The sequence below is a fragment of the Vombatus ursinus genome, unplaced genomic scaffold (assembly GCF_900497805.2).
Source record: "Vombatus ursinus unplaced genomic scaffold, bare-nosed wombat genome assembly UNPS02004573.1, whole genome shotgun sequence".
Taxonomy (NCBI): domain Eukaryota; kingdom Metazoa; phylum Chordata; class Mammalia; order Diprotodontia; family Vombatidae; genus Vombatus; species Vombatus ursinus.
Window position 1 is genome coordinate 1,193,898 of NW_020944351.1, and position 17,902 is coordinate 1,211,799.

Genomic DNA, 17,902 nt, shown 5'->3' on the forward strand with positions numbered 1-17,902 from the left:
GCTATCCCTTATGTCTGGAAAGGTTCTCTCTCCTGGCTCCCCTGGCTGCCTTCAAGTTCCAGATAAAACCTCACCTACAATAAGCATTTCCCAATTCCCATTAATGCTAAGTTCCTGCCTTCTGTTGGTTATATCTAATTTATCCTGTATGTATCTTGTCTGTGTGCATATTGTCTTCTCTATTAGACTACAAGCTCTTTGAGAGCAGGGACTGTCTTTTGCCTGTCTTTGTATTCGCAGCTCTTAGCACAGTGTCAGGTACCTACGCACCTGACAGGTACTTAATGAATGCTTGTTGACTAACTGACTGGATGGAGAGCTAGATTTGGAGTCATGAAGATTAGAGCTGAAACTCTACTTCAGACAGAACTATGTGACACAGAGCAAGTGACTTCCCATAGTTACTACCCTTTACAAAGAGTGATTAAGCAACAATGGGAAATCTGGTTCAGTAACAAGGCACTGACACAAGAGTCTACCCCCTCCCGGTTTAATTTTCCAATCAAATTAGATTTCCTCCCTCTCTACTAGTGAATTCACCTTTGGTGATGAAACTTCGGGCATCTAATTAACTTAATTTATATACTGATTTAAGCCCACTCTCTGCAATGCCATGAGGTATATAGTAAAAGGTTTACTCTCTGAATTTTACAGGGGATAAAGGAGGCTCAGGAGTTTGTGACCTCCCCAGCCACACAACTAGTTGAACCAGAGCCAGAATTGGAACACAGGTGCTTCCAGATACCAAGCCCAACACTCTCTCTAGGACTATGTCACCTCTACAGAACATGAGGAGCCTGCTTAGACAAAGCACTGATTAAGGGCCAACTATGAGCCAGGGACTTTTGAAGGTGCTGAGGATACAAAGACAACACCAAAACCAGTTCCTACCCTCAAGGAGCTTTTATTCCATCAAGGGATGTACATTTAAAATTCAATACAAAACGCAGGAAGTTAAGAAAATAGGAAATATACGACTGTTACATCAAAGTGGGGATACCTTATGGGATGGGTTAGATGGCCCAAGGTCCCTTCCAATTAAAATTCTGTCATTTTATGGTCAAATCTGTGCTTCCTCAGTACAGAGAAGCTCAAGTTTGAAGAGAGGCACTGGGGGAGCTGGGGAAAGAAGACTGGATTTGGAATGAAAATAACCAAGTTCGAATGCCACCTGTCCAACACCTTAAAGCAGATGGGCAAACTGCTTAACTTCTCGGAGCTTCAGGTACTCTGTTTATAAAATGGAGATAACGATGGGCCAAAAAATGAGATGAGAGTTATGAATGCATTTTGCTAACTGCAAGGTGCTATACAAAATAAAACAGCATTGTTATTAATTTATTAATATCTATAATTTTGTAAATGTTAATTAGCATTTGGGATTATGATCTTTACAATTTTGTTAATGTTTCAAGGAACCAATGAGATAATGATATGAATGAGTTCCATTAACTACTGCAAAGTGCTACACAAAATAAAAGAGCATTGTTATCAATTTACTAATATCATCCTTATAATAATGTTAACAATAACAAGTAGTTTACAGGACTACTTTGAGGAGCAAATGAGAAAATGGCTGTGAATGCATTACATTAACTGCCAGCTGCTACACACAATAAAATAGCATTGTTATTAGTTCATTAATATTATCCAAACAATTTTGTTAATGTTAAGAACCAGAAACTAAGATTGCGATCTTCACAATTTTGTTAATCTGAAGAGCACATGATAGAATTAATTTTTATTAATTGCAAGGTACCACACAAAATAAAATAGGATTGTTATTAATATTATTCCTATTAAAATGTTAAGGTATTTTTACTTTTACAATTCTGTTAACATTAACAATTGGTTTATTATTTTTTTTAAACAATTAGTTTACAGAATTGCTGTGAACAGCAAATCAGACAATGGCCATGAAGGTACGTTGTGAACAGCAGTCTTAATATCTTTGTGATTTTGTTCATGTTAATAGCATTTAGGATTATGATTACTAGCTGCAAGGTGATATACAAAACAAAATGGCATTGTTATTACTTTCTTAAGCCAATAAGCATTTGTTATTATTTTAATTTTGTTAATAATTATAGCATTTAGGGTAGAACTCTACAATGTAAAGTTACAAAGTAACAGTTTATAGGATTATGGTGAGGTAATGTGGTGAGATAATGGCCAGGAATACATTTCACTAACTGCAAAGTGCTAAACAAAATATTAGCACTGTTATTAAAATTATCTTTTAAATTTTGTTAATGTTAATAACTAGTACTTCAGACTGTGATCTTTACCACTTTAAGATGAAGAGCACATGAGATCACAATATGAATTCATTTCATTAACTGCAAAGTGCTACACAAAATAAAATGGCATTATTAATTTATTAATATTATCCATAATTTTGTTTGTGTAAATAATTAGGATTGTGATCTTTATAGTGTTGCTAACATTAACAATTGCTTGATAACATCTCGGTGAAAAGCAAATGAGATAATGGCCACAAATACATTTCATTAACTGCCAAGTGCTAAAACAAAATAATAGCATTGTTATTACTACCTTTGTGATTTTGTTTATATTAATAATTAATACTTATGGTGGTGATCTTTTCAGTTTTGTTAATGCAAAGAGCACATAAGATAATGATATGAATGCATTTCATTAACTGGAAGGTGCTATACAAAACAGCACCATTAACATCTTTATAATTTTGTTAATGTTAGTGACTAGTATTTGGGATTGAAACAGCTTTACAATTTTATTAATAATGACACGAATCCATTTCATTAATTGCAAAGTGATATTCAAAATAAACCAGGGTTGTCATTAATTTATTAATATAATTTTAAATAATCTTATTAATGTTAATTAACATTGAAGATTGATTTTTATAATGATGTTTATAAGATCACTGTGAAAAGCAAACGAGATAATGGCCATGAATGCATTTCATTAACAGCAAAGTCTTAAAATAGCTTTGTGATTTTGTTAATGTTAATAACTAGTATTTAGGATTGTGATCTTTACCATTTTGTTTAGAGATAATGATATAAATTCATTTCATTAACTGCAAGGTGCTACACAAAATAAAGTGGTGTTGTTATTATAATTTTGTTAATGTCAGCTAGAAATTAAGATTGTGATTTTTACATTTTGTTAATGTCAAGAGTAAACGAGATAATATAAATTTATTTCATTAACTGCTAGGTGTTATACAAAATAACATGGCATTGTTATTAATTTATTATTCTTTTTTTATCAAAATTTTGTTAACGTATTTTTACCTTTACAACAGTCTTAACATTAACAATTAGTTTATAGGATTGTTATGAGGAGGAAATTAGATAATGGCCATTTCATTAAATATAAGGTGCCACACAAAATAAAATGGCATTATTATTAACTTATTAATATTACATTTATAATTTTGTTAATGTTAATAACCAGTATTTAGGACTGTGATCTTTACCACTTTGTTAATGTTATGAGGAGCAAATGAAATAGAAGCTATTAACTCATTTTATTAACTGCCTGGTGCTATACAAATTATTAATATCATTTCTGTTAGAATTTTGTTAAGGTATTTTTACATTTACAATTCTGTTATCATTTACAATTAGTTTATAAGATTGTGAAGAGAAAATGAGATAATAATGGCCATGAGCGCATTTCATTTATTGTAAGGTGCTATACAAAATAGCATTTTTAATTAAATTATCTTTGTAATTTTTGTAAATACTAATAATTAATATTTAGGATTATGATCTTTAGTTTTGTTAATGTAAAGAGCAAATGAGATACTGATATGACATTTCATTTAGTGCAAGTTGTTACACAAAATAAAATAGCACTGTCATTAATTTATTTTTATCTTTATAAGTGTTAATGTAAATAATTAGGTTTATGGGTTTGGTTGTTTTTCTTTTTTTTTGTTTTGTTTTAGCAATAATAATAAAGCTGCCAGCATCCAATGCACCATCAAATGTGTAAATAATACTTGATACTCGGGGTAGCTAGGTGGCACAGTGGATAGAGCACAGGCCCTAGAGTCAGGAGGACCTGAGTTCAAATCCAGCCTCAGACATATAACGCTCACTAGCTGTGTGACTCTGGGCAAGTCACTTAACCTCAACTGCCTTGCCAAAAAAAAAAAAAAAAAAAGATGATGATGATGATGATGATAATACTTGATACTCAAACAATTAGCCCAAAATGTGTTCAGTCCCTACCTTTCCTTCTGGTTTGACTCCCATTCACCATGGTTCTTGCTGGGATGTGTGAGTGCTCCATTGACACTCTCAATGCAGCACTATAGCCTGAACGCTGAGGTCACAGACCAACTTGGCTGAACCCTGAGATCTTAACAGGGAGCATCTTGCAGAAAGCTGGCATTGCAACCACTTGCATAGATAACACTCAGATTCACCAAGAAAAGAAAACTTGGGCAAGAAGGGCAGTATTTTCATTGAGAAGGTGGCAAACACAGGTATAATACAGGGCTAGGTGCCTGGGATGCAAAAATCATAGCCCAGGGGCAGCTAAGTGGCACAGTGGATAGAGCACCAGCCCTGAAGTCAGGAGGACCTGAGTTCAAATCCAGCCTCAGACCAAACACTTGATACTCACTAGCTGTGTGACCCTGGGCAAGTCACTTAACCCCAATTGCCAAAAAAAAAAAAAAAAAAAAAAGCACAGTCCCTGCAAGCGAGAAGTTTACATTCTAATTAATAGCATAAGAGAATTAATAATTCTAATTAATAGCATATAGTGGGCAGTGGTAAACAAGGAGGGTTATTTTGGTCAGGAAAACCACAGGGATAGCATCCAGTTTCGAAGGTCTATTAAGCAATGACAGCACAAGCCATCATGTCTGGCTTCTCAAATAGTTCAATCAGTGCCCACTCAAGCAATCTTCAGCAAATGGCTAAGGAGACTCATCCAAACTGGAAAAGATGGCTGCCTAAACAGGAGCCAAACCACTGAGCTCCCATATACTCCAGCAAAATACTGAAATCTGCACCAGACTGAATAATGATTTTAAAAAATCACATTAGAAACCTGAGTGATTTCTTCCTCCCTAGACCTGCACAAAAACCCAGCCAGAAGTTCTGTCCCCAGAATAGGAAAGGAGGCCACCCTGCCCCCAGCTACGCCAGTACAACCATTCACCAGCCCAACCAGAGAAATTACCAGGGTGAGGTCATTAGAAGGCTCCAAGGACCAGGACAGCGGTCAGGCCAGTGGAGCACTCAGACCAGCACAGTAGGAGTCCCTAGGAGTCCCTATTCTTCCACCCCTGAAGATCCAGTGCTCTGAACTTCAAAGATGGGGGGGGGGAGCATGCCCTAACTCTGGGAAGTGAAGGTCAGCACAAGAACACAGAGCAAGAGCACCCCACCCAAAAGCCAAGTGCAGAAGGAGCTGGAACCTTTCCCTAACACAAAACCCCAATTCAGGAACTCAAGCTGGAGTAAATCAGACGCTGACCTATATATAAAACTAATGCAAATTTTGATATTCCTCCAAAAGAAGGAAAGAGGGAGGAGGGGAAGGTAACAAGCATTTATCAAGCACCCGCAATGTGAAAGGGCAGCTAGGTGGTACAATGGATAGAGTTCTGGGCCTGGAGTCTGGAAAACCCCAAAAGGTGTCAGGAAGAGTCAGACACGACTGAAAAATGATTGCAGTACGTGAAAGAAAACAGTAAAACAGTAAACAGAAACTCAGATAAAAAAGGATGGTCCACGAGGACTGCATGAATACCTAGAAAAAAACGAAGCAAGAGATTTTTTAAAAAATGAAACAAAGCCTTGGGGGAAAGAAATGTGCCAAGTAGCTTAGAAGAAAAAGTAGCAAATCTAACCCAAGAAATGGACTCCCTAAAAACAATATTGAAACAAAATCAAGATAAAAAAGAAAAAACTGTAATACAATGTAAGGGATCTGACATCAGAAACAACTGACCTGGAAAATGGGTCAAGGGGAGATAATTTAAGAATCTTTTGCCTTCCCCAAACCCATAATTAAAAAAAAGAGCCTAGGCACTATTTTTTTTCTTCTTTTTAATACAAAAAATTATGGTTTACTTTAGCAGCATTTGGAAGGAATTGGAAGCTTTTCAAAGTAAAAAAAATGTAACAGAATAATATTCGACAAAATTGTGGTAATTTTTATCTAAATAATTGAGTTGTATAATACTGCCTATCAGTTACAGTAACAGCCAAAGTCAAGTAAAAATGAATCACTGAATCATATATTTATTTTTTAGCCTTTTTTTAGTATTTTATTTTTCCCCAGTTACATGTAAAAACAATTTTTAACATTCATTCTTGAAACTTTTAGTTCCAAATTAGAAATCCTAAGATCTATTAGAATCAGAGGACAGAAGAAAGGACCCCAAAAGGAAATGTCTCAGGAACGTCAGTCAAAATCAACACAAAATACTGCAAAATCCAGAAAGAAGCAGTTCAAGAACTCCAGTTGAACACACAAGACCTGGCAGATTCTTCTAGAAACAAGGAGATCTTGCAATATACTATTCTGAAAGGAAAAAGAGATAGGCTTGCAGCCAAGAATAACTTGTCCTGCAAAGCGGAGTATAATCTTTCACAAGGGGAAAAAAATGTACTTTTAATGGAATATAGGACTTACAAGCATTCTTGATAAAAAGACCAGAGCTGAGGAGGAACTTTGAAATGCAAACATAAGAATTCAGAGAAACTCTGAAAAGTAAATTTATTTGAATAATTGGAAGTTGTATTATGATGTAGTGCTAACAGTCTCTCACAGGGGAGAGAACAAACAAGTGTCCTTTCAGAAGTTTAGTATCTTTAAAGGATATTAAAGGAGTTAAGGAAAAACAGAAGAGGAAGGGGAGATTGGTTCTATTTTGTGAGTTTTTAAGAGAGGAAAAAAGGAAGTTAAAAGGAATGCATTACTGTAGAAAGAAAGAAGAGGGTGAGTAAAAAGAAAAGCATATAGAGGTACCCTTCCTTTGGGAAACGACTAACAGAATATTATTTTGCCCTAAGAAATGGACAATTTTAGAGTTAGCTGGTAAGAGCTCTGAACAAATATAGAGCAAAGTGAACAGAACTAGAACAATCCATACAATAACAATATAAAGAGAAACAACTTTGAAGGACTTCTATGGAAACCTGATCAATCTAATGAAAAGTCCAAAAGAATGAAGATGGTAAGTGATGAACTTAAAAATGCAGAGACATACATTTTCAGATATGGCTAACGTGGGAATGTTTTGCTAGCTTATGCAGCAAATTTGTTTTACTGGACTCTAGAGAGCTTTATTTCTCCAGTTTCTTAAAAAAATTGCTCAATGGTAGGGTACAGGAAGGGACAGATTTACAAAAATTATTGCCAATTGATAAATTAAAACTTAATAGCTATACAGGGTAGGTCTAGTCACAAGCACACAGGTGCAGAACAACAAAGAACTAGAATCTAAAGGAGTGGGGGTGTGCTGAGCTTGTCTTAGATAAAACTTTTTGGTCTCAGGATCTCAATTATTGAGGACCCAAAGAAGTTTTGTCTCTATAGGGTATGTGTATATTTACATTAGAAATTAAAACAGATAAATTTAAAAAAGAAAAATAAATCTGTTCCATGTTAAATAACATTTCCTAATGAAAATAACTATTTCCCAAAACAAAATAATTTTAGTGAGAAGAATGGTACTTTTTTATGTATTTCTGCAAATCTCTTTAATACCTGGCTTAATAGAAGATATTCTTGTCCTATTCAGTCTACTGTGATATATGATTTTGGTTTTAGTTTAAGAAACAATTCCAGCTTCACAGATAGGTAATTGGAAAAGGGAGGAGCAATTAAATTGGCAGTATTTTATATTTTAGTATTAATGTTTCATATGGTATATATTTTAATAGCGTCTTAGTATTATGAAAATAGTTTTGATCTTTCAGATCCTCTCAAATGGTCTCAGGGACCCCTCAAGGAGTCTGCAGAGCTAATATGTGGATCTGAACTCAGGTCTTCCAGACTCCAGGTCCAGTACTCTGTCCATTGAGCCACCAGCTAAACAAATTGTGGTAAATGACTGTGGTAGATTATTACGACACAGGAAATGACAAAACCAATGATTTCAGAGAATACTGATGCATAATGAAGTGAGCAGAACCAGAAGAACAATTTAAACCAGGCCAACAACAGTGTAAAGAAAAAGAGCTTTCAAAGCCCTGTGACCAATTCAACGACCAACCGTATCTTCAGAGGAACTATGAGGAAGTCAGAGGTAATGGACAAAAAGTATAGAGACAGACCTTTTTAGACACGGCCCCTGGGGACTCATTTTGCTCAACTGTACTTATTTCTTTCTCTTCGTTTTTAATGGGAGTTGGGGAGAAATCATGGGGAGGGGATTTAGTAGTGCTGCCAAAACAAGGTATTGTAAAAAAAAAAAATGCTAAAAAGAACAGAAGGAAGCCCAGACCAGTAAGACAGTTTTGAATGTATACAATTAATTATATAATTTTAAAAATCAGCCAACAGTCCAAAACAGAGATCCATAGTGTCATATAGGGATTCCTTTTTATCTTTTGTTGTGCGTGTGGAAATTTGTGTGTGTGTGTTTTAGAATTAAAAAAAAAAAATCTCCAAACAAAAAACGAAGAAGCCCAAGGATTAATCAAGGCTCATTCTCTCAAAATCTTGTTTGAGAGTGAAAAATCAGAGTGAGACTGTTCAAAAATGAGTGGAACATTTGTCCAGATCCCACCTTCGCACCCCAAGCCCCATATCTGGAAGTCAGGCCAACAGTTTCCCATTACTGCCAAGTGTTCACCCAGGCACCTGAAAAATGATTGCAGCTCTCTTTTCCAAAACAAATTCAAAAATTTCAAATTCTAACCTACCTGAGCAAACAGTCAACAAATCCTCAGTCACTTAAATACAGATAAAAGTGACATTTAGCAATAAAAAATTAATACTTTACATTTACAACACAGCCAAAGCTAACAAACCCGAACAATTAATTGAAATTCAGTCTAAAATTCAAGGGATATGTGCTTTAGTTTGTCATGGAAGATATGAAAATACCTTTTATTTTCCAATAAAACAAGCATAACACATTTTCAATAATTTTGTGATTCACCTACATAATCGATGGTGTACAGAAGATTTATGTATGCATACAGCTCATGCCTAATGTAAAATAATCTTCTTTCTGAGCAACCTTGACAGAAAACAAGGAAATGAAGCAGTCTGCACTTACCCCATCAATTCACCATTTGTGGCTGCTGATCTCTAAATGCCATGGTCAAAAGATGGCAACAGGATTAACACAGAGGCCCCAAACAAGGAAGACAAAAATGGCAGCAAAGAGCAGCCCCAGGGTGAAGAGAAGCACAGTCTTTAATACAAATAAGCTAGTCTATGTTACTTATATCTAGCAATGCTTTTCAACCTTTTAGAACTGTGACATATTCTTATTTCTTTGATTTCAAGAGATCCTCATTGTGCAAAAGGCACTCTATGGTAGATTTCCCTTTTACATTAAAGGGAATTAAAATGCACAAAATATTCTCATGAAATTAATTTTGATAACCCTTTGAGATCAACTGAGACAGCCCAGAGCTTCATTAAGGCTGTTAGTAACTACTGAGCTACATAATCTTAAATGTTAATTAAATTTATAGACACTCTCATAATTTTATTTTATAATAAGTCTCACAAATTAGTACTATTTATGTGTTTGTATTTTAATATTTTTACTATCAGAATCTTCCTCTTTATTCAAGGCCCAGCTCAGGGATCACCTCCTCCATGAAGCCTCCCCTGCTCTTCCTTTTGTTTTTCTATTTCAAGCACATACCACAATGACTAGCAAAGAGTAGGAGCTTAATAAATGCTTTTTGATTGATTCCTGTGGTTGTTAGTGATCTCTCCCCTCTTCAATTTATCATAGGATCATAGAGAGTTGAAAGGGAACTTAGAGGTTAAGGAATCAACCCCCTCAATTTTACAGATTTACTGGGTCCCAGAGAAATTGTAAAATCACACAGCTAATAAGTGTCTGAGGTGAGATTCAAACCCAGATCTTCCTGATTCCAAGGCCAGACTCCATCTACAATCTCACACTGCCTTTTCAAATTTACTTTGGGGACTTGATGCTTATTTGTGGACCTGTGACTTTCATTTTTTCTTTGTATGTCCTGTGCCTAGCACACAGTAGGTGCTTAATAAATGTTGACTTTTTAAAAATAATTTATCTTATTTTCCCCCAATTACATGTAAAACAATTTTAACTTTTTTTTTCTTTCAAATTTTGGGTTCCAAATTCTCTCCCTCCCCCCTTCATTGAGAAGGCAAGCAATTTGACATAGGTTCTACATGTATAGTCATGCAAAATACTAAACTGACTTATTAAATCATCTTATCCTGCTTTCATTTACCCCAAAGAAATTGTAGTCATATATGTGGTACTAAAATACTTCATAGATAACTACAGTTTTTCCTCAGACACTTAACAGTTGTGTGATCCTGGGCAAGTCAGTTCACCCTGCTTGCCTCAGTTTCCTCACCTGAAAAATGAGCAGGAGAAGGACATGGCAAATCACTCCAGTATCTTTGCCAAGAAAACCCCAAAAGGGGTCATGGAGAGTCGGACTCAATTGAAAAACCACTCAACAACTAGAATTCTTCAAGTATCTGATGGGGGGGGGGGGGGGGTTTAATTCCTTCCCCTGATTCATAAGAAGATCCTTCTATGGCTTAGGATGTGGGTCGTTAGGAGCAATTTTGACAAATTAAATGTGGTCAGGAAACTTGGACCTTAAGAAAGCAGGTAAAATGATTAAAATCAGCATTCTTTTTTTTTTATTGCTTTTTTGGTGAGGCAATAAGGGTTAAGTGACTTGCCCAGGGTCACACAGCTAGTGTTAAGTAAAATCAGCATTTTTAACAGGCCAATAGTCCCTGGCCCCAGGAAACAGCATCACTGAGTTGTCCCACCATCCCTCCTCTTTTTTTTTTGCCTTGGAGCCCTTCAGATAAGCTTCTCAGAATTCAAACTGTTAAGGTCCTTGAGCAGGGCCTATTTCTGTTTTGCTTGTTTTGTTTCTTTTTTGTCCTTAGCACGTGACTGAATGGAGCCTAGCTAAACTGGTCTTCAGGTGTTAGATACACAGGTCTGTCTTCAGGCAAAAAGCCTTTTAAGCTAGGTAAAACCTGATGGAAGCTTGGGCTAGACTGGCATTGCCTAGGAGTCCACGGGGTGCCCTCCACACTAGGATGAGGCATGGGTGGCCTTGAGGAGGGGTGGGGGAGAAGGAAGGGGTAAACCAATGTTTACCTAATTCAAAGGCTTTTATGTGGCTTCCCTGATTAAAAATCATTAAATTTACCATAGGAATACAAAACAGTCAAGGAGGCAGCCCAATGCAGAAAAACTGAAGGGGGTCCCCTGAATTTAGATCCCAGCACTGCCACTTACTGTCAGTCTGATCTTCGGTTAATCATTTAACCTTTCTGAGCCTCAGTTTCCATATCTGTAAAATGGGGGGGGGGGGGGGGGGGTCAAGATAACTAGACGATCAATTAAAGGTCTTTTTTCAGCTTGAAGTCTATGATCCTAGGATATTGTTAAAATTGTAACAGTGTCATTATGTTTCCAGACTAATTAGGTAGCCAAGGGCAGGAGGGTATGTTTGACTATTTTCTTTATTTCTGATTTTTATTGTTGATCTGCCAGACTAAACATCATTTTGATGTTAATATTTTTTTAAAAATGGCAGCTGCTGCTTTTATTTGTATTTTAGTGAAACAAAGAAAGAGAAATCATGCTCCTGTGGTCTTTTAATGTCCATAAAATAAAGCATGTAAGTAGGAAGAGAAGGGGATATATTAGCAGATGACTGCCATCATGTCTGCATCATGGAAAAAAAATCCGCAGTCCAGTTTCTGCCTAGCAAACCCCAGGTACTGAAAAGCAAAGCAACAGATCCCCCCCCCCCCCCTTTTGGATTATGGTAGGCTCCATCTTCCTGCCTTCCATTCTGCCTATGGTTCCCACCTGCATTATCCAGATAAATACTGTATGATTAATCATATAACATAGAATAAAGACATACAGTGGGAGTGGCAAACCATTCTAGTTTCTTAAATGCACATAGCTCTTAGTTGAACACATTAAAGCATATTTTTGAACATCTACAGTCTAATTTCTAATCCTTGCTAGCACAGCTGCTGGACTCTAGGTGAGAAAAGACACATTTAATAGCTCAATAAACCCTATTGCCAAGGTGAAATTCAATTCTAGCACAGGGATTAACATACTAGTAATAACAGATTTCAAATTAAGAGAGCAACTGCACATATCACATTATCTATGCACCTTATATAGTACATATAACACCCAAAGCACTTATTAATTACATACAAATAAATAAAAATGAATCCTCTCACCCTTGCTGCATAAATCGCCTTTTAGTTAGAAATTATCATTTTATTTTTTTAAGGTACACATCATTCCTAGGTAGCCAAGGAAACAGACATGGCAGACAAAGCATGATGGGATTACCCATATAAAAACATCTCATGATGGGCAAAATTTTGACTCTCATCCATTTTAAATTACACAATACAACAAATAAGCAACACCAAATCTTATTCAGTTGCAGATATCCTCTATACATCAGAACTTAGAAAACGGATGGAAATCAATAAAATACACTTAAATTGAATTTCTTCAATGTGCAATCCTTCCAATATAATACGTAAGAAAAAGCCTTCTCATAGGTTTAAACTGATTAATGTTTTCCTGTCTCAAATGCAAAAAAAAAAAAAAGATGTACATTTCAAGCTTTTAAAAGGTGAATATAGCTATCTGTGAGGAGGGGCCATGTTTGGGAAAATTCAGTATCTTACCTGGTGCTATGTACATAGTGGGAGCTTCAACAGAAAGAATTTCAGTTCCCTGGGGGCACAAGCCTTCTTGTATTAACCACCCCCCCCCCCCCCCCGGCCTAGGACAGTGCTTTTACACGAAGCATACCTTAATATTTAAATAATATTTTATTGAACTAAATTGATTAAATAGTTGAATTTTATAAAACAAATTTCCCCAATTTTGCTCTTTTTGTAGGATTCAGTTGGTTCATTCTTTCCTGGTTTAATTGCCTGGTTCAGGTGATTCATGCTTTCTCAAATCCAAAAAGAATAATTCATCTTAAGCTACTAGAAGCTGAATCTAACTCTGCAGGGACGGGGCGGGGGTATGTGTGTGTGTGTGTGTGTGTGTGTGTGTGTGTGTAATAGGTCTGGTCAAACGGTATATTCCACTGGGTATTTTATACACAGTGGAAATTCAACAGAAGCTCCCAAAGGGTAATTACGGTCAGTGCAGCTGTGGTGGGTTCCTCTCCCCGGGTGCCTAGCTTGCATTTGGTGGCATTTAAAAAATCCTTTTGCTGGATCATACTCAATGAATGAAGGGGGGGGGAAAGGCGCTTTCCTCCTTCTCTGCTTATTTCTCTCCGCCCTTACTTTTTTGGGGGCCTCTCCACTCATCCATACCGCACCCCTTCCCTATCAAGCCTAAAAGAAGTCCAGCAGCAAACGTGGGTGCTTTGGCTCACCCCCCAAATCCTCTATGGCCCGCCAGCCTGGTGGCCGCATATTCCCCCCCCAACATGGCTGGTGACCATTTCTTTCATAACCCGCATTTTGGAGCGCAGCCCCCCTCCCTCCTTTCTAGCTCCTTCGACCGCCCCCCTCCCTTTCCCTCAGCCGCCCACGTTGCGAAGTCGAGCAGGGCAGCGCGCGCGCCCCCCTCCCGCCCCCCGTCTAGTCTAGTCTGGTCTAGCCCAGTCTATGCCAGCCCAGCCCCCTTCTCCCAAGGATCGCTCCCCCAGCCCTCCTGGACGCCCAGATGGGGGTCTGCGGGCAGGGACGGGCAGGGGGGGTAGGGTAGCGGGCGGGGGTGGGGGAAGAGGAGGCGGCAGGACAGGGCAGGGACGGCGGGGTCAGCTCACCACGATGCTGGGGCTCAGGTTCGCCATGACGGTGCGGGAGGCTCGACGGCGGCGGCCGGGCAAGGAGAGGAGAAGGAGACAGAAGCAGTGGAGGAGAAGGAGGAAGAAGAGTAGGAGGAGAAAGAGGAGGCGGCGCCCAGGGAGCGAGGGAGCAAGGGAGCGATCAAGATGCGACCGTGCCAGCCCCAGCTCCGAGCTGAAATGGCGCAGACTCCGCCCGCCAACTCTGCAAGCCACCTCCTCTGCCGCCCCGCCCCTTCCCTCCTCCCTTTTCAATCTACTTTTCTGTGCTCCCCTCCCCCACTTCGACTCTGCTCGCCCCCGCCCGCCCCGCGGCAGGCAGGCATGAGCCGAGCCACACACTCACATACACTCACATAGGTACTGTCTCCCGCCTTTATTTTATTTCAGGATACAACTCCATCCATTAAAACACACATTAAGGGCCTACTAGGTGTAGGTGCCAGGCACCGGGCAAACGCCAGGGACGCTAAGACAAAAAGACAGTCCTTGCATTCTGGAAACAACCCATGCACACTTGCAGCACCTCTTCTCCCCAGATCTGCCCCCCACCCCCACCCCCAGCTCTTACCAGTTTTTCCCCCGCCATCTCCCGTGCCCACTCCTCCTCCAAGGACTCTGCAAAACTGAGCCTCTTTCTATCTCTGGATGAGTTGGCTCTTTGCGGCCTTGTGATGCAGTCAGTGCAGTGGTAAGGGCGCCAAACCTAGCCTCCTAAGACCCAGGTTCCAATCTCATCTCTGCAGCTTACGACCTATGTGACCTTGAGCAAGCTATTTCATCATTTGCAAAACTAGGGGGCTAGACGGGTTGACCTCCACAGTCCTTTACACCTAGGATCCATTCTTTGCTCAATGAACTCCTTTCCTACGACTCTCTGAGAATAGAGACCCTGTTTGCATCTCTTAACAAAGCTTTGCTCAGGGCGTTGCCCAGGGTATTGCACATAGTGCAATAAATATTGGCAGCATGAATTACAAAACCTCAAAAGGTAGGGCTTAGATTCCGACTTCTGTACTTTTGCACTGGACGCCTCCACCCTACTCCCATGCCTGGTATACATTCTTTCCTCAACTGCACCTCTTAGAATCCCTACTTCCTTTCAAAGCACAGCTATGAGAACTGTTTCCTGATGCTTCTAGTTGTTAATATCTTCTCCCTTCTCCTGAAGTTATCATGTGTTCAAGTTTCTCTGTTTACATATTATCTCCCCCCAGTAACATTAAACTATTTGAACTAAGGGACTATTTGATTTCTGTCTTAGACTCTCCAGTATCTAGCATAGTGCTTGGTATATAGTAGGCACACGGACACCCATAGCCAGATTCAAGTCCCAATTCAATCACTTGTTAACTGTATGGCATAATTATGAAATGCTTCACTTTGTCTTTCTGGGCCTCAAGTTTCTGCATTCAAATGAGGGAGTTGGAAGACCTCTAAGGGCCTTTCTAACTCTTAGAATTCTTGAATTTCTATGATTGGTTCATTTGCTCATTCAAAATATATATCCCTAAATATATGTGAAATCATGGGTCCCCTCAGGGAAAAAAAATGTGCCAGGCACTGTACTAGACCCTGGGGACACAAAAGACAAAAAATCAATCTCTTTCTTCAAGGAGGTTACCTTCTATAGGGGGAACCAACATGCATACATCTATGTATACTCACAGGCTTCCCCCACTTCCCTACCCCGACCCCACCTTAGCTCTGCAGCTCCAGAAAGAGCAAAAGGGATCTGCTGTGGACTTCTTTCTTTGACCCAGTGCAAAGGTATGGCTTGGACCCACAATAGTTCAGTCAAGCAATTCATTCCCAATAGATGAGAATTAAGATGTCCTCACATTCAGGGAGGTGTTACTGGACCAGTCCTGGTAGAGTTTCCCCAGTTAAGAGGTAGACGATCAGTGGGGATAAGCACAGCTTTTAGAGGAAGATGCAAAGATCCAAAGACTCGTCAAGTAGCCCCAGAAATTCCCCATCAACCTCCTTTATGTCAGAGAGGGAGAGAGAGAGAGAGAGAGAGAGAGAGAGAGAAACAAGTCAAACATGTTACCAAGATGTAAATAACACTTCCACAGGTCGGGGCAGAATGGAGGGGGAGGTCTTATGATTCATTTTTTAAAAGTCCATAATTATTTTCTCTGTGAAAAGCACTGAGCAAAGAAAAAAAAACAACCTGGGAAAAAAGTCTCTGCTCTCAAGCAGTTCACATTGTAGTGAATATAGAGGTGGAAAGGATCTTATGAACCATCCCATTCAACCCTTTTATTTTAAAGATGAGGAAACTGGGGCCCAAAAAAAGGAAATGACTTGCTCAAGGTTACCTAGCAAGTCAGTAGCAGAGCCCCATCTCCACCAGTAGGAGATAATTATAATTATATAGTCTCATTTGGTCCTCACAACAATTCTGGGAGGTAGGTACTATTCTTATCTCCATTTTACAGATGAGAAACTGAGGCTGAAAGAATTTAAGTAACTTGCCGAAATTCCCTCAGCTGGAGTCTGAGGCAGAATTTAAACCTTGGGCTTTTTGGACTCCAAGTGCAATACAACACTTTGGCCGCTGTGCAAGACCACAGAAAGCTTTAGAAAGGAGGTTTTGAAGCTACATTCCTTAAGTTGATTACCCTCTATGTAAAACTGTATAATAATAATAATAACAACAATTAGCATTCATATAGTGCCTACTATGTGCCATGCACTTTACAAATATTATCTCATTTGGTCCTCACAATAATCCTAAGAGATAGGTCCTATTATTATCCCCATTTTACAAATGTGGAAACTGAGGCTGGTTGGTTGATTGGTTGTTGTCCTTTGTTCTTAAAGAGGACCAAAATGACATCATTATGTTGGGGTAAAGGTACGGTGTGTCTCACTGTGGTTGGTCAGATGAATTGCTGGGAAGGCTGTGCCACAGGTCAGGCACAAATAGTCCACATGAACATTCGGAATTTGTACATCTCGAAAATCTTTTGAGCTACTGCAGTTCTACTTTGCTCATAGAGCACAGTGCTTTCTTTGATGAGGGCATGCCATGCTGGGCAGTCCTGGGCCAGTGTCTCCCATGTCTCACAATCGATTCCAAAGTTCTTCAGAGAGACTTCGAGTGTCCTTGTATCACTTCTTCTGACCTCCACGTGAGTGTTTGTCTTGTGTGAATTCTCTATAAAAATTGTCTTTTAGGCAAATGTACATTTGGCATTCAAATAATGTGGCCAGCCTATCAGAGTTGGGCTCTCTGCAGTAGAGTTTGAATGCTTGACAGATTAGTTTGAGAAAGGACCACAGTGTCTGGTATCTTATCCTGCCAGGTGATCTTCAGAATCTTCCAAAAACAATTCAAATGGAAGCGATTCAGTTTCCTGGCATGGAGCTGGTAGATTGTCCATACAACAAGGTCAGCACAATGGCTCTGTAGACTTTCAGTTTGGTAGGCAGTCTAATACCTCTTCTCTCTCACACTTTCCTTCGGAGCCTCCCAAACACTGAGCTAGCTCTGGCAAAGCGTGTATCAACCTCACCATCTATGTGGACATCCCTGGAAAGTATACTGCCAAGGTAATTGAACTTATCTCCAGCATTCTGGCAGATGGAGGTTAAGTGACTTGCCCAGGGTCACACAGCTAGTCAGTGTCTGAATCTGGATTTGACCTCAAGTCTAATTGACTTGAGGCTTAGTTCTCGCTATCCCCTGCACCACCTAGCTTCCCTAATATTTCCTAGTCTTTATGTTAGTGGCACCTAACAGTGCTTTTTTTTTTTTTTTACACAGTAGGCACTTCATAAAGTTTGTTGTTTGCTTAACTTGCAGGAAAAACAAATCTGTATTCTCTCTCTCTCTCTCTCTCTCTCTCTCTCTCTCTCTCTCTCTCTCT

The 17,902-nt window shown here is 39.0% G+C and overlaps 1 protein-coding gene across 1 annotated transcript in view; it reads right to left on the reverse strand.

The window, feature by feature from the left end:
- The window catches only part of HPRT1 (hypoxanthine phosphoribosyltransferase 1), a 31,451-nt gene extending 17,257 nt beyond the window's left edge, over nt 1–14,194 (reverse strand). Inside the window, exon 1 of the mRNA XM_027837826.1 lies at nt 14,004–14,194. Coding sequence (XP_027693627.1) covers nt 14,004–14,030 — 27 coding nt within the window. The 5' untranslated portion in view covers nt 14,031–14,194. The remainder of the gene's footprint in view (nt 1–14,003) is intronic.
- Between the last annotated feature and the right edge of the window lie 3,708 nt (nt 14,195–17,902).